The following is a 22,908-nucleotide window of genomic DNA, read 5'->3' on the forward strand; positions in this document are numbered from 1 at the left end:
AATAACTTTGATCTGAATGCCATCTAGCACAGAAACCCCCTCATACATCACTACTGCCTGAGCGGATTAGCCTTTAACTTTAGGTATTTCTTTAAGATTACACTATGCACGATTGTAATTAATCAGATTGTGCTTGCAATATAATTTTCTCATATCCTTTTATCAATAAACACATTATATATTAAAATAAGTGATTTGATTACTTCAAAAATAAACTCTGATTTAGATAGAGGAATGTAAATATATTCAATTTTTAATAGCTAAAATACATATTTATGGTGCATCAATAATAACAAGCAATCACAAAATAACGAAACATAGGTGCCAATTGGTCCCAGTGATCCTTTTTGATCACAGGAATTATTCTATATTCTCTCTAATTAGCAGCTATCATAATGTGGATTCACTTCCAAGACATGGATTAACCCTGCTTGAATAGGAATGGACTGTCTCCTTAAGCCCTACACTAACATGTCAAGATCAACCCATAAATGCAACATCTTCTGAATACACCTTGTATAAATTGTTCTTTCTGAAGGCAAGTAAAATATACAGTAAAGAATGTATTCATGTGACAAATTACGGTATAAAGAATGGAGGGTATCAATCTACAAGCAGCAGGCTGAGCTGTATGATTGTAAGAAATTATATGTAAACCTTTATGATAGACAATCATCTAAAGATGAGGTAAAAAAAAAAAAAAACTCTACACATGACGCTGTTGTCTCATTATATCTTAACATGTGTTCATAACACTGTTTTATATTCATAATATTGCTTAGACAGACTCAAATACATGATCATCAGCCTTCAGAGAAGTCCTAGTCTTTTTATATGCTGCCACTCCAGTCCTAACAGGATGTGCAGGGAAACCCCCAACAACCCCGCAGCACAATTGCAGGATAGTGATACACACTGGTGGGGGTTGTCAAATGAACATTGCTGTATTCCTATTACATTTATTGATCCATCATCTGAGGCATATGAGAAAACGGCCATTTGGAATAAGGGAATAAGATGACTGTGATTATAAGTTATGATCTTAACCACTGTAATATTCTGGATCTGGACTCAAACAGACGCACAATAAAAGTCGGTCATTCTAAAAACAAATTCTACTTTCACCACATTTATCCTTAGTAGGGTCTCCAGATCTTGTGATTCACACGAGCCACTTATTTAAAATGTTTAAAGGGCTCTGGTAGCCCCCTGCCTCAACATGATTTACCCATTATCTTTACCTGACTCAAAGTATTGGACAGTACTATGCCAAAAAATGGTCAAACTTAAAACAAATAAAACAAAACCAGTGCCTTCTATTAAACACTTTCACTTAAAGTTACCCTTATACCAAATTTAGTTAGCTGTCAGAAAAATCACAACATTAAACTGCCACCATTTTTGTTTTTGTCAGCTCGACAAGCATCCCTGGATGGAGGCTAAATTTCTTAGTTTGTGAAAGTCCTGCTGTGAGAGCACTGAACAGCACTAGCCACATAAATCATCGACATTCATTAAAAGCTGTGGACATTTCTCACAAATATACCATAATTATCATTTCACCAGTTACTACTTAGATTTTGGATGAAGGTACTAGATCTTATTGACGAGGTTACTGACGAGCTTCTGGAGGTCCTGGGTTCGGCGCTGGGTGGTCTTCAGCACCTCCTCGTGGTTTGCTTTCTCATTGCTGTCATAATCTGTCACGACCTTGTTGGTGATAAGCGACAGACCCAAAACACGCAGGCCACAGTGACGAGCCACCACCACCTCTGGGACTGTGCTCATACCTAGACAGAGGGAAGAGGTCATATGCAGATGACATTCCGTTATATACATTTATGCATATAGAACATTCCTGTGATTTATTATTAGACTTCCATAAAGTTGGGAGACTTGCAAGAGAGATTATAAAAGAATGGTCAAGACTGAAGCAAGAAAGGCCGACATATCCTGACTTTTAGTCTATAGTATGGATAAAGAACCCAAAAGACTGGATCCTACATTTCCCATAATGCAACTGGACAGCAACTTTTGTTAGAACGTCATATGCCCATGTCTTTCAAATGGTATGCTGCCAATTTACAATGGTGGCTTTCTGTTATAAATTACCTATCTATGTAAGCCAAATGATGACATCATCAGGGTTATCTCAATTATTCTTTTTTCTTTGTTTTTAAATGTCTCTGCACTGTCCACTGCATTGTTGCTATCAGTCACCATGTTGAGACTGATAGTTATAATTCCACAATTTTAATTACAGACAGTGATTAAGTCATTAACATGTTACTCTTCTCCTGTGGTTCAACATATGTAAATGTCAAAAGTATAGGCTAAATGTGGTTTATAGTTTCACTTTCATGCTGTTTTGTGAACAAATGTGTATACAGAGAAATATCAGCACATTGCAGCTGCGTATTTTATCAGCAGAACATTTTTTTTGTTGTTGTTGTCAGACAGGAAGAATCTGATCTTTAATGAATGAGGCTGCATTAGTTTGCAGTTGTATTCAAAGGTAGTTGTTATCCAAGGCACATATACCGAAGTCTGTATGCATGCAAACAAGACCAATAAGCTGCACACTCTCTGTTGTAGACATACTGTTTAGAGACTTCCCCACACCACACCACTATCTCTGTAATACAGCATGAGGGAGCTGTACTAACCCACAGCATCCGCCCCCAGCGTCTGCAGGACTCTGCACTCTGCAATGGTCTCGTATGTCGGTCCAGCCAGCATGCAGTAAACTCCTTCCTGCAGGAACCTGTCGCAGCTCTGCTCCTCTGCGATTCGCTTGGCCAGAGTCCTCAGGTCACGATCGTATGCATCTGACATGCAAGGAAAACGCACTCCAAACCTAAAGAGAAATTCAATGAATGAATGAGCAAGAGCAAGAGTCTATAAAACACAGATGATGTCAGCATGCAGTTTCACATTTGTAGTCTGTAGTGATTTTTTTTTTGCACATTTCAAATGAGAAATGAGAGGGATTGTATACAATCCAAAATGCATAACCAAGTTAACATAGTTCATTTTTAGTGACTGTATTTTGGGTGCATGCATTGTGTTCACACCTGTCATCATTGTGCCCACAGAGCGGGTTCTGCCCTGCGAAGCCTGGCATGTTGATGTGATCCTTAATGAGCATGATGTCACCCACTTTGTAGCTGCCATTGAGACCCCCGGCCGCATTTGTCACAATCAGAGTCTCCACGCCAAGCAGGTAAAAGACTCGCACTGGGTATGTCACCTGGAGCAACAAATATGATACGTGTCAGAATTCTACTGCCTGTTGTTATTTTATTGCTTTGCTATAAACCTGATAATTATAATGACATTTATGAGACTGGTGCCAGCTGGGAACAACAGAAAGAAACACATCACATGAGAAGCCAGTATTTTATAGAGGCCAATTTCTGCATGTGCTGATGTCGAGTGACTCGAGGATTTTCATTACTGTAGGTTGATGTTGAAATGTGATTGAACAATCTATGCATCTGCAATAACCTTTATAGGCCAGCTGATGGCCTGTAAATGACTTGCTAGATTTCACAGCAGTTTTATATGGAAATTGCTTTTTCTATTTCACGTTTCTCTACAACTTGAATTGCCTGCAAAAGCATTTTGCAAGTTAGTACAAAAATGATTTCAAGAACTGTGGTTTTGTGATAAGGTCAGTGCTGTCATTTTGGAGCCTGTTTGGTGTAAGTAAGTGGTCTTGTTAGGGATGGACATGTAAGCACAGTAAGCTGTGAGAAGTGTCAGTAGTTAAATTGTAGCAGCGAGCTGTTAATGGTGACTTGACTTTATTAAATGATTTGCCAAAAGGCCCTTGGATGGAAAAAGATACATTTCTGTGCTAATCTAGTTTTAATATAGTTAAATATTATTTATGTCACCTGACGAAGGAACAAAATCACACACAGACACAGACAGAACTTCAACAGCCAGGCTAGCGGCTGTGTGTGCTATGCTTTGGAGTAAATGCTAACATCCTCACAATCACAACGCTAACATCTAAATATTTAGCAGGTGTAATGTTTACCATGTTAACTCTCTTAGTTTAGAAAGTTCCTAATATTTTCTAATTAGCCCACCCACATTGTTGTCATGGCAATCCAATAGGTTTTGATATATTTCAATCTGGACCATAGTGGACGACTGACGACTGACATTGACATCCATAGAGGCTATATACTGAGTGTGTGGCTAATAAAAATTGATTCTCATGTCATCTTAGCTTGCCAAGAAGGGCTTAAGGATCATAACACTGGACAAAGTCTAACACAACTTCTCAGAAAAGTTTAATCGCATATTTGTGATACACATGGTCTGGTGAAAATTTACCTCAGTTAGCTCAGTCAAATCTTTTTTCTTAATGTATGTAGATGATTCAACTTGAGGCATTTAATATAGTATGTTAACTGTCTAAAGTCCTAACAGTACAGATCATAATTCCCTGGCTTTCTCTGCAATTACGAAAGTGGATTTTATGATTTCATGGGTTTTATATGGGTAATTTGATGTGAAGATGGCACATCACAACTGGTAATAAAATAAAACCAGAATACAACAGGCCAAAGGTCAGTCCCAGGATGACACCATTTTTTACTGTCATCAAGTCATCCAGCTAATCAGTCAACACAAACACTGAGTTGTTAGCCAAAGCTGTGTGCTATATAATGGCATATCAAGCTCTGGCCAAAAGCCAACAGAAGACACTGAGTTTACACAACATACAAATGATGCCATTTCAAATCATTCGGGTCATTAAAATTGTGTCCTTAGTCTATCAGACTATATAACAAAGTTCAGTGTGAGCCTTTGAGATTAAAGGTATTCAATTTTCAATACTTAAAGCCAATTTCATGTCATGGACTTTGCATTTTGTTTTTCCTTGCAATGCACTTTTGGTTGTTTGATCCTTTACGTCATTTGGTTTGCTCTGTGTTCTCCTTGTGTGTTCCTTCCTCCCTTGTTCGTGTGCTCCTCCACACACCTGCCATGCATCACGTTCATTAGCTCTGCCTTGCCCTCATTGTTTTGTCCCCAGCCTTCACACCTGTCACGAATCAGTCTCCTCAGCCCCCTGCCCTGTCACCAGTGTCGTCCCAGCCAATCACTCCCAGCCCCTGTCTTGTCACCTGTTCCTTATTCCCTCGTTAGCCCTGTTAGTTTTTTTTTAAGTCTTGGTTTTCTAGTCAGTCTTTGTTGGGCCCTTTGTCTTGATTGGTGTAGATTTGTTTGTTTTTGTCAGACTTGTTTCGTCAAGTCTGCTTGGTTCGGTCCTGCTCGGTGCTGTTTTGGTTTTTGTTACACATTCTAAGGAAATAAACTTTTTTCTGCAGCCCTGCATTTGGGTCCATCTGCTCTGCTTTTTGTGACATATTAAATATAAGCATTCATTACATATACTGTATCTTTAATGATCTCTACAGTCAGTTTGTTTCCTACTGGACCTTAAAATAGTAGAGTTGTAGCACAAAATGGATTATGTGTCCAGAGACTCCTTCTATGACAAGAACCACAATTAGGTTGCACATACAGAGACTGAATATTTTTCTCAATGTTACTGACAAAGTCATAGTTTAAACAGCCTAGTTCAGTTACGCTGTATAGTGCATCATTCACATCAGCAAGGTGTCTAAAGGAAAAAGCAAGATGGTGTGTAATAGAAATTGAGACAAGCGACTCACAAGGCAATTTATAGTGACAAATGGATACGTCTGCATCTTTGCTCCATCCACTGTTTGAGATCATTCAAATTGAATCTGATCAAATGTAATTCCAGAATAACAAATAGGAAGGTAAACAAGTCTAATAGACCATTAACAATATAACACCAAGGCTGAACACACTATAATTTTTTTTCATCAGTACCAAACTGGTTAATTGTTGATGTTCACAGTTCACCTATAGCAATAACTATCTGATAACCTGACTAGTAAAAAAGTACAACAAGCAGTAGTACATATACTGAACATGGTGTAGCTTACCGTGTGTATGTTATAGCCCTCATAGAAGTGGAATCGCCCCTGCATGCAGACACACTCACGACCCCCCAGCAGCCCAAACACCAGCTGACCAGCATGGCCCTGCACTGTTCATACAGAGTCCAAACACTTGCAATTAGTATTATACTTGCAAGTATTTTTACAGTCTCAACAGTGTTTTGTGATTAAATGCAATTGACCAAAACAGCGTACCAGTGCTAGTGGGGAAACGTGGGATGTTTTTATAAGGGAATGCTTCTTTGTTTTCCAGCAGATCAGCCAGTCCACCCAGGCCTGAACCACAAATGATGGCCACTTTAGGACGCTGCTTTGTGTTGCCCAGCAGGTAGTCTGCTGTCTCCTTGTAATCTTCATACCTGTATCTGAAAGCAATGGATGCGAAAGATTAGTAATCCATAATACAGACATTGATACATCAGATGCATGACTTGATGATAATTACCATCATAATTCTCATCTTCATTATCGCCAAGGAATAAACATCATAATTAGTAATTACCCATTTCACTTGTAGAGTTAAGGGTTATGTCTGTCTGTACACAAAATCTAATGTGAAGGGAACATACAACACTGTCTCTTTCAGCAATAGAACTAAGGCAGACAAAATGAATGAAATGTGTATTAAATACATAGCATTTAGCGTGTTAGGTAAACATAGCAGTTAGCATTTAGCTCTAAGTGATGCAAGCAGGTATAATTTTTACCACGTTCACCATCTTAGTTTACTTTGTTAGTTTTACTAATTTGGTCAACCCAACTAATGTTTAGGAAAAATACAACATTGTCTCTTTCAGTAACAGAATGTAGAAAAAATAAATGAAATGTGTATTAATATCATTTAATGTGTTAGCTAAACATATCAGTTAGCATTAAGCTCAAAGTGACGTAAGCAGGTATCATTTTTACCACGTTCACCATCTTAGTTTATTGGTTAGCATGCTAACATTTGCTAAGTAGACCTAAACTTAAAGTACAGCTGAGGTTTATTATGGGAATATGAGTAGTTTTGCAGGTATTTGGTCATTAACCAAAATATTTGACAGATTGAAATTTTGATGCGATGGTGGTGTTACATGAAAATGAATCACAAAATTGCCTACAGTTCTTTCTGAGGGGAAAAATAATGTACCAAATATAACAGGCCCACTTTGCTGTCCCCAGAGCCATGTCAGCATTAGCATTTAGTATGACTAACCAAACAGTGTATTACATTAAGAACATCCGTAAACATAACGTCTAAATGAGTTTTGCAGTAGAACAGGTTTATCTGACCTCTGGGTCATTAGAAAGAGAGAAAACAGAGTGTCTGCACTGTTTTTCTTGTTAGTTCAGATGTTGTTCTTACATAGTTTGGCATTGAGTGTGGATAAAATGACAGTACAACCACTCATGCTGGGATATTTAACTGACGGATGATGACAAATCAACTTTTTGAACATCAAGCCAAACAATTACTGAATGTCATGATAACATCATTCATCAATCTTCAACCAGTAGCCTACTGTTAAATACGAGTTCAAAGATCAGCTTGAGGTGGGAACAATCTGAAGTAAAAGAGTAAAAGTACATGGAAAGAAACCTTGTGTAATTTAATTTGATAAATTATACATTGTACAACACACTTATGGGTCTTTACTTTGCCAAAATGTAACAGCCAATTTCTGTTTCAGGGATGTTGATTTGATTGGGGATGCCTGGAGGTACTACATTATACATAGTCTGGTTATAAATCTGGTTGTAAAGCTGTAATCTTGCTCTTGTTCCCTCTATGCCTCAAGCTTTGTTATTAAAACACAATGACACTTCAGACAGCAGTCTTTGTCAGACCTATCTGCAGCAGGAAACAGCCTGGTGATTTTGAGCCCATTTTAGAGCTGCCATCTAAAGAGGACTGCTACATCAGACTAGCCTTGGGTGTTCAATCTTCCTACATTTTTTTTTCTTGTAACTCAAAAAGGAGTTGGTTATACAGTGTTTTATTAACAGAAGGTATGCTGGTACTTGGAACAGGCTGAACTTGTCTGAATAATGCTCCAACCAAACATGTCAGTAGTTTATAATGACTGTAAAGAATAATTAATCAATATTTAAAAAAAGGTAATGTCTGTTTTTTCTGTAAACTTTGAAAGAAGTATCTTAATATCCTTAAAATAATCCATCTATTCTAACAGTACTCACAATTTCAACACAATTGTTTGGATGTCATTAGCAGCCTGTCATTTGCAGAAGTTGCCCTTCACATAAATCTTCAGGTGGTAATGGCAGCGTTAGTCACAAGCGGACAGTCCCTCATGCAAACATAGGTTTACTGATGTACCCTCTGGTGTTACTTGATTCTTGGTGTTTGACTCATAAACACAAAATTAATTGAATAGTTGCAGGCAGAATGCATGTGGGGAATGTATGACTGTAACTCATTTAACATGACAACTAAACAAACAAACTTTGTTTGAAGTCAATGATCCAAAGACCTAAGAAACCGAAACATAAGAAACCAAACAAACATGGAGACAGTATCAGCAGCTGTGTGTGCTATATCTCCCAGCAATTAAAACAAGTTTTCAGAAGTAAACAGATGACATATCATGTGACTGTCATCCTGCTCTGATGTTAACAATGATATATATTTTATGTGTGTCCCACTGCTGAATTAACCATTAGCCAACTAGAGCATTCTGAGCAGTCTGACAGTTAACAACTAGAAAAAGAAGTTAAACAGTGGACATTTAAACAGTGACCAAACCTACAACATTATCTTAACCCCCATTTTAAAGATTAACAAATGAGGATTGAAATCTATAATAAGTATAATGAGATTTAAAGGAGAATAACATAATGCTATTTCTGTCTCAATGACAGTTGACATCACACTTTGTTGTTAATGTTTAACACTGATTGTACAAAACTGATGGTACTAATCCTTTAGCCTGTTGCATTTTACCTGCATATTAAATGCTATTGTGCACTTAAATACAGTGTTCTGTAAATATATATATATATATTTACATATTTATATATATATGTATGGAAGATACAAGTAATGAAATGAATAGGACTCATAAACGTGTGCTTAGCTACATGATAAAGACTGACAGGTTGATAAAGGGCTGCATGATATGGACAAATTACCGTACCTCGATATGGAAGCCAAATATCTCTATCAATATGATATATGATATGACTATGATGTCCCACTTGTAACTCCTTTAAATAAAAAGTACAAGCCTTTCAGCCCATGGTTTTTCCTGAATATGTGTTTTGGATGTTTTTTCTGGAGTCCCTAAAGTGTTAAAATAAAACTGAAACTATTTCTGAGCATACCTCTGACCACCACCGCAGTCATACAGAAAGCAGTATGCCTTATTATTGCCTATGCAAGCTTTTCCATTTTGTGGGGGAGTTTTCTTTCCTGTTATGATCTTTTCCTCTGTCAGTTAGGACCACTCACAAGTCACTGGGTGGGAATCCCCCCAAATGACATGTTTCCCTGGGGGAAATCCCCCACCTGTATTCACACCTTCTCAGTGTGTGTAAAATAATGTTAACTAGTCTGAGGCACTAATTTAGCAGTTTCTGTGTCGCCATGAACTCATACAGTGCTTTGTGGTGTTGTTATAAGTGATGAAACATGTTGATCGTACTACCTTTCTTAGTTGCAACCTTTAGGAGACAGCCCCTACACAACACATGGTTTTCTTGTGTGTCCTCCTTCCCTATGTTAGAGGAGGATCTCTTTTACTTTTGTGTCTGTCACACTGAAATATCATGGCTCACATTTAGGCTATTATCTTCTTAACTGACACATTCTCTTGATGTTGGTAATTATTGTTGTTGTTTTCGTGCGAAGAAAATCAAGTCTCATGATTGACTGTTTCATTTCTCGTTTTTGAAGGCTGGGCAACTGGCGATTCTCCACTGGGCTTTTGGTTACAGCTGGCACTGTCCATTTTCCACCAAGTGATCAATTTTTCCCACCCACCAGCTGATACACACTAACCACAGTGCATTGTGACTGCTAACCAATCTCAGTTGCCCAGCCATCAAAAATGAGAAATGAAACAGTCAATCATGAGACTTGATTTTCTTCGCACGAAAACAACAATAATTACCAACATCAAGAGATTATATCTATTTCTGTGGAGCACCCATCACAGAAGGCCCCTTCTTTGATCAAGGGCCCCTGGGCCCAGATTGCCTTTATGGTCAATCTGGGCCAGATTTCAGTATATATTTTTTGGTTTTATCTGTATAAGCACTTTGTAGCTATCCATGTTAAGAAAGGTGCTATACAAATAAAGATTATTATTATTAGTAGTATTGTTATTATTATTATTATCATTATTATTATTATTATTATTAAATATTATTGTCATCATCATCATTAAAACTTAGATGATTAGCTTCATATCAATTTTAAACAATCCTCTTTTTACCTATAAACTAACAGGTATTAGGTAGGAAAGAAAAAGAACTTAAGTTAAGTTGACATGCCTAAGGAAACACACCATGTACTGTGTTATGTAACAGCTCATGAAGAGGGTTAAGTAGCTGCCAGCTGACCGCGGAGCTGTCCGTGGTGCTGCCGGCCCGGTACATTGTATTCAGGCACTAGGCCTAGTGCCCCCGGGGTGAGGGGTGGAGGGGTTGTCTCCAGCATGTCGGCAGACATAACACACACAGTTCGTCCCATTAAATACAAGCGAGTATAATCACCCCGGGCTGCTGCTAAGCTCAGAAGCTATCTGTGAGGCAGAGACACAGCACCAGCCTGTTGAGCCGGTCGGTGTTACGTCGAAGTTCGTTCCCCTCTCATTACTATTCTCTGCTTTAAGAATGGTGAAGTGTAGCTGAGATAAGGGTTTGGGGTTAAGGTAAAGTTAGGGTCAGATGAAGCACCTGGTTGAGGCTGGGTTGTAGGTACAGGTGAGGGGAGACACATATGAACGGGGGAACATACTTCAACACAACACCCGGCAAAGCCATAATAATAACAGGATAACAGGAATTCCACTTCATTATACTGGCAGCCTTTATGTATAAGACACGAAAGACTAACTAACACCTGTCAGAGTGAGAGGTGGCCTATCATCCTAGGAGGGACCCCCACATCCGCTTTGACTTCAGAATAAACTGACATGAATTGCTTCTCAAACCAGCACAATCCACACTAAAGCTCGCTGATTGTACAGGCTTGATATCCTCGTTAATATAATTAGGCTACAGGATAGCGTTGACAACCGTGAGAGGGCTTATGTCCCTTCGGGTTGCAGCATCATCCAGCCTCATCGCTCTTACCTGCACGGACTGGAGGAGGTGGACTCCGCTTCCATGTCTGATGATAAGCGGGGATCGATCTGCCGATAAGACGCTGTTTGTGTCGGTTGTGACGGACGTCTTCCTCCCCCCCACAGTGATGAATTTACGGTATAGTTGAGCGGCTTGATAGAGAGATCTACTGCGGCGGACGGTGCGGCGGAGGTCATGCTACGCGGTGACGTCACGGCGTATAGTCCGAAAGAGGGCGGGACCTGCGCGGATCGCCCGGTCCCTTTGAAGAAGACTAAATCCGATTTTCTACCAGGCTGGGCAGCTCACTGATCCGTTCACTGATAGAGACAGGGCTGGGAACAGGGGGAGAAACAATGAGAGGGCAACAGAGGGAAAGAGAAACAGAAAGATGGGAAGAATAGTAAGATAAGCAACAACCATAGTTTTTGATGAACAGTTTTGGGGGGGGGGGGGGGGTGACCAAATATCAGAGTTTGACTGAACACCACATATCTAAGGAATATGTGGCTAAAGCATAGCAAGTCTCTCTCTCTTTCTCTCCCTCCCTCTCTCTCTTTCACTCTATCTCTCTCTCACACACACCGGCTGCACAACAATTAAAAGTGCTGACTGAACAAACACTACTACCGAAAACTATAAACTGACTGTAAAACTATAAGGAAATCTAAATCATGATGGCTATAATAACACATGATCCAGTCAACTATTTATAGGTCTACAAATGAGCACACTGTGTAATTAAACTATAACTTTTTTTGTCATTGAAATGTTTGTGAGGAGGTGAGTGAGTGTGACCTATCAAAGGTTTGAGGGCATTGAGGTCATGTACTCAGTATTTTTCTTAGACTAGTCTATAGAGCGTTTAGTACCCTGGGGGGATTTTACAATACAAAAACCAACAACTTGTGTCTATTTTATAAGAAGTTTCTAGTATTTAAAATATAAAATAAATAGTAATAGTTTTCTTAGAATGTAGTAACAAGACTTTGAAATGGCATTTAGATGTGTGAAAATACTATTTACAGGAAGCAGAACTGAACGTACTTTATTCCAAGAACTTTACTACTGCTATTGTATTGTTTTGTGGTGGAGCTGGCCTGGCAGGCTCACTTAGTAATAATTGACTAAACAGGAACATAAAACAAAACAAGTATTTCTGCTCTGAACATGTAATTTTCTTTGTGTAGATTTGGTAGTGATGACTGATTTTTGGCTACATGTAACCATTTGTAGTCCCTATATATTTTATCAGTGGTGCCTCAGGGGCCCTTTTTGAAGTTTCAGTGGCCCAATATTATATGGTGGGAAAGTTTCTCTGTGCATATGTTAATTCTTTTTTTAGTTTAAGGTGAAGGTGATTTGTGGCATCATAACTAGTTAGGTAGAAAATCCTGGCACAGTATGCAGCTTTCACAAATGTGTTGTGGAACACACACACACACACACACACACACACACACACACACACACACAGTGAGAGAGAAAGAGACGAAATTTATTTTTCAGTGCAGTATAAGACATCTTTAATCCAGCATTTAAACATTTAAAGTGAACAATACAGTCACTGACCACTTCATTAGGCATTCATTTAAATTCTATTTTTTCCAACTTTATACATTTTCAGTTTTTATTGATGTCAAGAAGGTGATAATTCTACTTAATGTTTATTATTGAGGTCGTACTAAGTGGTGGTGGTGTACTGAGGTGCATTATATTGAATGGTGTTCCTTATATTTTGCCCCTCTCATGTATGTTAAGGAGAGGACAAAATATTAGGAACACCATTCAATATAATGCAACTCTACTACATCACCATCACCATCATAAACTTCATAAATGTAGAATTTTAAGCAGAGTTGTTGTATTGGATTGCATTAGATTGAACAGGTGTGCCTAATGAAGAGGCCACTGAGGGTATTTACATAGATTCTGGATTTTTCCATGGGGTGTGGGTGAGTGCGGGGTTGAGAGAAGGAATTCAAAGAATTTCTAACTAGGCAATTGAAGATATTGTCACAAAAACACATATTATTCAGTATTATTCAAAATGTATTATACATTATTATATTTTTTGTGTTTTAAGATGTGTATATGGGGATCTTCAGATCATTTGGTTAAAATGACATATATACTCCATCAGTTGTGATGCCAAAAATGCCCTCTAGTGTCAAACTCTGCACTTACTGGACATTATTCTGTAAAGTAATGGCCAAACATTATAAATGAGATTTTGAGTGAAGGGGGACTTTAAATTTCATTACTATTTTATTCACTAATTTCCAGTATTAGGGCTGAATGATGAGAAGCTTTACATAGAATACAGACAATACTGCAAATCTCAGTTAGGGGGCCTCTGTGAAAATATACTCATCAGTGGTGATTAAGGGTCAGAATATCACTTCTTAAGGGGATGAAAAAGATTAGTAACCCCTGTACAAAATTGGTTTAAATATCTATGTCATGAACACAGTCAGTCAAGAGGGATAAATAAGTGGATTTGTAAAGTTGTATTAGAAATTCCCCCTGTCATCATGCTCACTGGGCTTTCAAATCCCTTTTGTAACTCCACTTGCCCTTATAATGACCCTCTTCAAAACACACACGCACACACAAACACACAGATACACCAAAACCAACACTGATTGAAGACAGTGTAATCAGTCATAGGACGACTAGGTCGCCTTAGGACCAAAAAGCTGATTTTTGGGTGAGTGGTTAAGGTTAGGGCAAGGCTCCGGGAACTGAACATTGATCTGATACATGTGTGTCTGTGTGTGTGTGAGTTGGGTGGAAAATGTGCATTTGATACATATAAGTAAATTTGGGACATTTTTTTGTGAGGTAATGTTTGAGGGTTTGTATTGTGGGTTATCATTCAAAACTTATTTCTTCAACTGTGTTAATGGAATAATTATCTCAGCAGACAGTAACAAAGAAAAAGATCAAGACGAGCTGTTTTATTTCACCTGAAGGTGTTTAACAGGTGTTAAAATTGTATTATCTATTTCTGGTACAGTTCAATAGACTTTAGCAGTTGCTGACATTGTAACTGTTCATCCAACTTTTGGTTGTATCTGTAACTGACATCTTTTATCTGCTCATCAAATGACCTCGTAAGAAGATTGTCAGCAATTGTTCCTTTATTGCTCCTGTTTTATGGCTGTTCATTTTTTATTTAGTAGAATTTAGATACCAGTTCATGCTAAAGATGCCTTCATGATGATGAGACAGAGGTCGAAATTCACAAGCTTCCGTCTGTGCAAAAATGTATTTAAAAGTTGTTCTGAAGCTAATATGAAACTTCAACCGCCCAAATGAATCAAATTAAGTAGATATCTTTTAATGTTACAGTCTTTTTAGCGCCAGTGTTCCTCTTTTTGAGTTAGTATAAATGACATCCATCACAACTCAACAGAGAAACACTGTCTGAGGAAATACAAAGAGTGACTTTGATGCTATAAAGACGGTAAATCCACTTGATATGACTAACTCAGACAGCCTCATGACTTCATATCAACTTTTAAATGCATATTTGCACTAAATGTGGACACACTGTAGATTTTGGCATTCATCATTTCTGTTGAAAATGTAATTAAATTAAATTTTAATTTTTAAAGGGTACTTTTAGTAGTCCATATGAACAGGAGAACTTCTTACAGCAAGGACACCTTCTTTCAGTGTTCATATGGACACCTGACTGTTGTTTTAAGACAATTGTAAACCAGTCCTTTACCTAGTGTTAGCTGTCTAGAGCTAATGTGTGGATGCAACATTATAATCATAAACCTATATAATATGTTGTGAGAGATCAAACAGTCCCATAACAGTATTTTAACATTAATAACAGCCTGAGGGGGGTAATATTGGATAGGTTTGAATCTTTAAACTATATTTTGTTGCTAAAAGGCTTATATTTTTTTTACTTGTAATAGAGGTATTTTTATATTAAGGCATTCATTGTGTTCATGTAAAGTGTTCCTTCACTACAGAAACGTATTGCTGCCACGCCAGAAAAATAAATCACGTTATAACATGACACTTATCACCTCATAACGTGAAACTTATCACGTTATAATGTGAAACTTATCTTGTTATAACGTGAAAGTCATAGTTGGTCTCAAGCAGAGGTGGACTCCCTGTGATGTACTCCTATACTTTATACCACAGGCTATGAACAGAGATTTGTCTTTGTGCACCTTAAGGAGTCAGACTACAACCTGACTGTGGTGGCTCCTCCTAAGTCAGATCAATGAATGAATGACTCTAAAACGGATGAATGAGTCAGACCCTCTGTATACAGTCCCATGCATTTAAAAATCCTTCTCATTGTAAGCATATTTATAACAGTATCATCCACTGTGCTCAGTAACAGCAGAATCTCGTTATGTCTCAATCCAGACATGAAGTACAACTTAAATCATGTAAATGAGCCACTTTCCTATCCGTTCTTTGCAAACAGTTTCCTCATTCAAATATGAGTACTAGTACGTGATAAGTTTCACGTTATAACATGATACTGATGATTTTTCTTTTCCGCGCTATCTTGATGGTCTGATAACAGGTACTTTCTGTCTCGGTTCCAATCAAAACATGCTGGTTTATTTTTAGAAAAGACACCGAATTGAAAGTCGGTGGTGTCTTATTCGCACGTAACCTTCTCAGAAGAGATATAACCTTTTATCTTTGTGGTTTCAAAAACAGACGTGAAGTATTGAATATATTTTTACCCATTAAAAGTGCCATTTCTGCTGCCAGCGTTTGTAAACCCTGTCGCCGCTCTGACCAATCACAAAACAGTTTGTTAGGAGGCCGTGGACTGCGTTTCCATAGCAACAAACCACAACGAAGTTGTCAAGTTGAGCGTTTATGACTGAGTAGAAAAGCTTCATGTTTTCTATCATTTATTCATTTACGGAGTGGTAACACTTATTTTTTTTGTTGGAATGAAATAAGAGCTGGTCTAACCGTTAACTGTGCTCAAACGGTAAGTGACGAAAGACAAGAGTTTAGACGATAATGTGGCTTTTAAAGTCAGAGATGTAACTTGCAGTCAGTATAATGAAGACCCCGGCAAGTGTTTTCTGGTTAGAGTGAGCTAATAAGAACAAATAATTACAGATAATATTGTCCGTATAAAGTAGCGGAAAGCTATTCTACTCAAACTAAATGAAGAATTTAAAAAAGCCAAGCTGGCGTTTGATGGCTAACTAATGTAAGAAAAGCTTTATTTTTGTGAAAAACTGGTCTGAAGGGTATATTAAACTTCTTCTCTGTGTAGTTTGAGGTGTATACATTCATTTAGATTGGGCGTAGTGATACACCGCACAGTGAAATCAGGTTTGTTGTCGGTGTTATGTCTGTACCACTTGTCTTATTTTCGGTCGGATATTAAAAGTACACAAGGTGCTCCGAAGAAGCACTGTGTTTCTTACCCACGACCCGCTGTAGATTTAACCTAAAGTTAACACTAAACTTAATTTACTTAGCTGCTGTCAGCGTACACATTAGTGTCACAACAATATAAAGATAACATTATTATAGTAGAAACTCTTCTCTCCTCTCCTTTCTCTCTTCTCTTGCAGCTGAATTTGCTCCACACCACATTGAAAATGACAGCCATCCAGATCCCATCAACAACCAAGTGGCAAAAGAGCAAAGTGTCTCTGCCCTGCAATGCTAAACTTGTTCTGAAAGAGGACAGGCCAAGAAGAAGGGTGAGGATGTCCTGCTGTCTTTACTTTTCCTCTGTGAACACACATTTCACCTGGAGATTGAATTCAGCACACCTAGTGGTGGTTTGTGGAAACAGCATGGTGACATGACATGATATTGCATAGCTTCTACCTTCACACCAAATTAGATTATCCAGCCAAAAATGAATGAGCTGTTCAAAGCAGATATTTCTCATGAATTAACAGGGGTCCAATTTCCTGTGACCGAATTTTTGGACATTGTCCCATCTTTTTGAGGATGCTGCTTCAAATGACAGATTGTTCTAATAATTACCTTGGCTTCCTATAGGGAACAAAAATCAATATATGACTGCAGCGTTTTGTTGCAGTGACCCTCAGCTCAGCAATTTCGGGCATCTGCTCTCCTTGGCTTTTTAAGTTTGTACTGACAATATTGTAAGCGACAAGAACAAGAAGAAGTACTTTTACTAGACCTCCCTCTGACAGGTGAAAAAAAAATCCCCATAAACCTGATTAATTGTCCTTAAAATACTATCCTAGTTTTGTGACAGCTCCTAGCTCTTAGTCTTATCCTCCCTTTAACAAACATTATTGTGGTAATTTGTTTGTCTTAACCAAAACTGTGGTGCACTGCATACACTAATAAATTATACAATAATAGCATTATTACTGTAATATCTATATCTGTAATTTTTTTTAATCACTGTAGTAGTTGCTAACTTCACAACTTACCTTCTTAAAGAATAGTGCTTACTTAAGCAACTTGTTGTCTCTGAATCATAGAACAGTAGAGTGTATTATGAATACACACCTAACTGGCAGCTATTAAATACTGCATATGCGATAACCCCCCTCGGCTACATTATTCATTTAGATTTTAAGCTAAAGTCCTTTTCTGACCTAACCTTAAAATAATAGGCTAAGTGCAGTCAGATGTTTCTTTGCCTCTGGTGCACTGATAAAGACGTGCCAGAGGATTGTGGGGAAGAATATTCACCTCAAGAATACTGCATATTGTCCTCACTGAAGGGGATATTATTAGGTTTTTTGAGTACATGATGTTATCTGATACAAATGTGCCTGTACTTTATGCATTTGAAGCAATCATTGGTGCATATATGTGATAGCTGACAGTTTTAAGTTGACAGTTTACAGTCCCTGTGCTCATGATCTTTTCCTATTTTCTCTGTCAGTGGTAACATTTTGTTGCTGTGCTGCCTCATTACTGCTGAATTAAAGTTGCAATAAATAATCTTCAGCCTCACTGATGTCAGCAAACAATAATAAGTTATCGACTGGAGCAGAGAATTAAGCCACACTACCTCTATGTGTGCGTGTTAGCGCACGTCAATACATGTGAGTCTCTCTGTGTCTTCTGCATCGGTTTCCAAGATGGCAGCTGTGTCACAAACTTTCTCAAATTACCGCCAAACAGTACACTAATATATATTTCTGAAAACATTTAAGATGAGAAAGAGGACATGGGTAACATTTTTTTCCCAAACAGTGTTTGTTTTGGTCTGAGATGCTGGTGCTATAGTGGGACATTTAGTGACTGAAGGCCATGTATTTCAATTTTAAGTCTGTAACTGTAACTTTGTTGTTGCAGGTGACTCCATCTGTTTACACCCAGGAGTTGTTACAGTCTACAGAGGAGCGCTTGGCTAACACCAATGAGATGCACCCGCCCCGCATACTGGAACTGCTAGACATGAGCAAGACCACACATCACAAAGTAAATGTCAGCCAATGTTAACGTGCTGTTATTTTATCAGCAACAAGAAGGTGAAAAGTTCCTGTACATCACAGATATCTACAAAGATGGCACCAGTCTAAAATGTCAGGCTGTTTGTTATATGACACTCTAGAGACTGGTCCAACAGCATCAGTGACAACAGTGACAATGACAACCACCTACAGAAAGAGATCAAAGTTAGACAGGAGTTTGTTATAACCGCTTATGTCTGAATACTTCAGCTGCTGACTTTGATCTTTTTAAGGAATCCCTGGGGAGTTCATTATAACATTTGAGCACTAAGAATACATTGAAACCTACATTTGTTTTTGACAAGGTGTCTCTTCACTATGATGGACATCCATTCCATAAGCATACATAATAAAGTATATAAAACTGCTTCTGTAAAATGTTCCAAATGTTATTTACACCAAAAACTTGAAATCCCAATTACTACACATTTTTAAGAATTGGCCAAGTCAGATTTGAAAAAAAAAACCTTAATAAAGACGTGAATGTGGTCAGCTTATTAGCAAAATAAATGAGACCAAAACACATTCAAACCCCCCTCATTATTTCATCATCAATCCTGTGCATACAAAACATGAGCTGTCTGCTGAGGTGCTAACATTGTACCAAAGCTACTTCTCCTTAGTCAGCAAGCACTAATTGATGGGCAGAGGGCAGCCAATGTGACTGAATGCTCTGTACTTTTACAGAGCAAAAATGCCATAAAAAGTTCATGAAATGCCCTGTCATCATAATTAGGACGACCTGTTTTTGCATCTCACCTTGCCCACATTTTTTGTTGACTTGTCAAATATGTAAATGTTAATGTGACTAACCTCTTCTATGGGTCACTGTGATAAGTTCTGAAAGCAATACAATAATATTAATATTATAAAAATCATATATATATTATATTTCCTTTGAATTTTCCAGTAGTAGAAACAATCTGTTTTTTGTGTGTGTAGAGTTTAAGTGGTTGTTCATACAAAGACTGCAGTGGTTTCAGTGTAGTATGGTTAGCCTGTGACCGGTTCGTCAAACATGTAATGTGACATGTAGTTTCTTATGAATCTGAAATTGTCTAGATTTAATTTGATACATTTACAGACTTTCTTTTTCCTGAGCCTTGATGTTGAGGTTAGAGTCTATCAGAATTCAAAGGTATTAAAATGACTTTATAACCTGTAACTTTTCTCCAGACCCAAACACATCTGAGTTTACACTAGAGCCATTTGTCTTGGTGAAGAACATGCCCATAGTTTTAGACACAATTAGTTGTAGACAACACAGATTGAACCATGCTGTAACATTGACCATGGAGTTTATAAGTTTGGCAGCATCTTGTGTTTTTGTGCTACCATGTACATACAACACAGTGTCATCAGCATATATATGGATATCAATCCCAGAGTGGGCCCAGCATGGATCCTTGTGGGACACTGGTAGACAAGCAAAGGGCATCTGATTTATGGTTATGTATTTGAACAGATTGAGATCGGTAACATATGTAAGGGAATTGACAGAAAAAATAAAGATAACTTCGAAAGAACTTTGATTAAACACAGCACAGACAACACCATCTTTACCCAACAGTGATTTGACTTTTCCTAAAAAGAAACAATTGACTGGCCCAGTTGAACTGGCTTTGAAGCCAAATTGCATTAGGTTTAGGGGGGGGAAAGCTGTTATTCAGGTGGTTTGCTCATTTCACCAGAATCAACAAAGTAGTGATTTTGAGCCATTGGTACTCCAGCTGAGTCCTTTGTTGAGGTTCTCATTCAGATTAAGTTCAATTGACTTTCATACTTTGTGATGTTGTCTTTACTGCCTTGAAAAACAAAATCTGCCTTAGCTTTCCTTAGCCCCCTTATTAGTAATAAATGTTGGCAAAAGTTGGCCATAAATGTTTTTGAAATGGAAAGCAACCAGGAGTATCTGTACCTAGGAAGTGTGGGGCGTCGCTTGAGTGTGTGTAACTTTCATTTCAATGTGTATAATCTGACAGACATGGTAATGACTACATATATGTTGTGTTGTGTCTATTTAACAGTGTTTTTTGTATGTGTTGTCAGTTGTCTTTGGTGGATGTGGATCAGCCGCTTTTCCAGCCCTTTCCATCTGAGCTGGTCTTCCAGAACTTCACTCCTGCACAGACCTACAAGTTACCTCTCCTTCTCTTCAACAAGGACAAGGTGTGTGTAATGAGTGAGCATATATACTGGAAACACAGGTACTGAGCTAAGACAGAAACCATTCAACACCCTGACGTCTTTGACCATAGCTGCAGAAAAAGGAGCGTTTTCTGTGTGTGTGTGTGTGTGTGTGTGTGTGTGTGTGTGTGTGTCACAGAGGGTGGAATGTGTGTAAGGAGTGCAGTATGATCGGAAAAGGTCACAGGGGATTGGAGGAGATTTATCGCTGTAATTTGTACAAGACACCATCAAGTAATAATGAATAAATCATTATTGTGGACCTGTGGACATGGCTCTGTGTTTGTTGTTAAAGTTTGGAGTGATGGATTTTTTGTTGTCAAGGTTTCACGGCAAATGAAGCTGGAGCTGCAGGACTCAGAGCATTTTACGGTGGTAGGTGAGGATGCAGGGAACAAAGTTGCACCGGGACTGTCTGCCAGTTTCAGTGTCTTCTTCACCCCACAGGAGAACAAGGTACAAAAAAATAGAGAGTAAATGAATTATCACTGTACCCTGCACTTAAGAGGCTGATATATAATTTAGATATGATTATAAGATTAAGCTGGGTGAGGCAGGTGATAAGATTTAGGTAAATTAGAAAGATAATTCAACAAGTACTGTAAGAACTCCTAATGTAGAAAATAATACATGAAAACAGGTAGTGTGATCAAAGACTGATGAGAAGTCAAAATGAATGCACTTATTTCACATTCATATTGTGTATAAGTCTCTGACAATGGTTAGGTCAGATTTAGGAAGTCATGGGTCAAAGGTCTGGCATTATGTTACATAAGAACATCCTTTTGTCATCCCTCTTACTGATAATGTGGGTCAAAGTGAAAACTGAGACTCAAAGGTCAAGAGAAAATTAAAGGTAACATAATCCCTCATGTGTTATTGCTTTTTTTTTTTTTTTTTTTTTTTACATTGGTCACCACTCTCAGCTGCTTTTATTGCAGGTTATGGCTGTTTTGCTAAGCAGTGTACACATCATATTATTATTGTTTTATTAGCATCAGTTATAATGTGTTTGCTGTATAACCTTAAGGGATAGGCTGAGAAAACAAATAACTTATAAATATATTTTGTTATTTGATCATTTGAAACATATTTTTTCTTGTGTCCACTCAGGACTACAACCACAGACTGGTTTGTGTGACAGAAAGGGAGCGTTTTGAGATCCCAATTCGTGCCATTGGGCCACGGGCCATCCTTGACTTTCGTGATGAGCTCTACTTACCTCCCTGTCCTGTGAAAGCTTCCACACAGAGGACTCAGCTAGTCCGCAACATAGGGAACGGAAAAGCCATGTTCAGCCTTCACACACAGAGGTGAGAGTCTGTAGGATGGCAGGATGGCCTTACAATACGCCCTCTGTGTTCGAGTGATTACATTTAACACAAGTAGTTTTAAGCTTACAAACCATTATTCATTATTAAATTACATTAAATTATAAACTCACACCTGTCAATGTGTAAATAGTTAATTTACACATTTTTCACCCATAATCACAGCTCAACAGCAGCTGGCCGAGAACTAGATAGTATTTGTGGTTTTGGAAACATGAATAAACATTTAGAGTATTTCCTGCATTTATATTGAACATTTGGGTATCTTCCACCAATTTCTAAAACCATTGTTGCACCTTAGCTGTTCTCAAATGCCCTGCCTCAATGTCTTTTCTACTCTACACCAGGCCTTTCTCAGTGACGCCCTCTTCTGGGACTCTTGATGTAGGCGAGAGCATGCAGGTGACTGTGGATTTCAACCCCATGACCACAGGAGACCACAGGCAGGACTTGCTGCTGCACTACCACACAGGTGAGAAAGAGTCAGTTTCAAAAGTGTATGCTACAGTAGTGGCACAGAAATATGTTATGACCATAGCTTCTGATGAAGCTTTCACAATTTCCCAGAGCTATAGTGAAATATTCATAAGAGTCCTAATCAGCGTATTCAGACTAAGCAAAATTAAA

At 38.2% G+C, this 22,908-nt stretch overlaps 2 protein-coding genes across 2 annotated transcripts in view; one reads left to right on the plus strand and one right to left on the minus strand.

Annotated features, from left to right (window-relative positions):
- Nucleotides 1-1,593: 1,593 nt before the first annotated feature.
- On the minus strand, nucleotides 1,594-11,344 carry pnp6 (purine nucleoside phosphorylase 6). The gene is made up of 6 exons (XM_053319975.1): nucleotides 11,310-11,344; nucleotides 6,207-6,376; nucleotides 5,997-6,100; nucleotides 3,075-3,250; nucleotides 2,667-2,857; nucleotides 1,594-1,790 (listed from the first exon to the last, which is right to left on the minus strand). Exons 1-6 carry the CDS (start codon nucleotides 11,342-11,344, stop codon nucleotides 1,594-1,596), a joined length of 873 nt encoding a protein of 290 aa, XP_053175950.1.
- Nucleotides 11,345-16,912: 5,568 nt separating this feature from the next.
- hydin (HYDIN axonemal central pair apparatus protein) overlaps nucleotides 16,913-22,908 on the plus strand; it is a 68,091-nt gene continuing 62,095 nt past the window's right edge. The window contains exons 1-6 of the mRNA XM_053319976.1: nucleotides 16,913-17,017; nucleotides 18,606-18,731; nucleotides 20,813-20,932; nucleotides 21,275-21,406; nucleotides 22,064-22,263; nucleotides 22,629-22,753. Of these exons, the coding sequence (XP_053175951.1) occupies nucleotides 16,913-17,017; nucleotides 18,606-18,731; nucleotides 20,813-20,932; nucleotides 21,275-21,406; nucleotides 22,064-22,263; nucleotides 22,629-22,753 (808 nt within the window). The remainder of the gene's footprint in view (nucleotides 17,018-18,605; nucleotides 18,732-20,812; nucleotides 20,933-21,274; nucleotides 21,407-22,063; nucleotides 22,264-22,628; nucleotides 22,754-22,908) is intronic.

This window comes from Scomber japonicus, chromosome 5, assembly GCF_027409825.1.
Source record: "Scomber japonicus isolate fScoJap1 chromosome 5, fScoJap1.pri, whole genome shotgun sequence".
In the NCBI taxonomy this organism is placed as follows: Eukaryota; Metazoa; Chordata; class Actinopteri; order Scombriformes; family Scombridae; genus Scomber; species Scomber japonicus.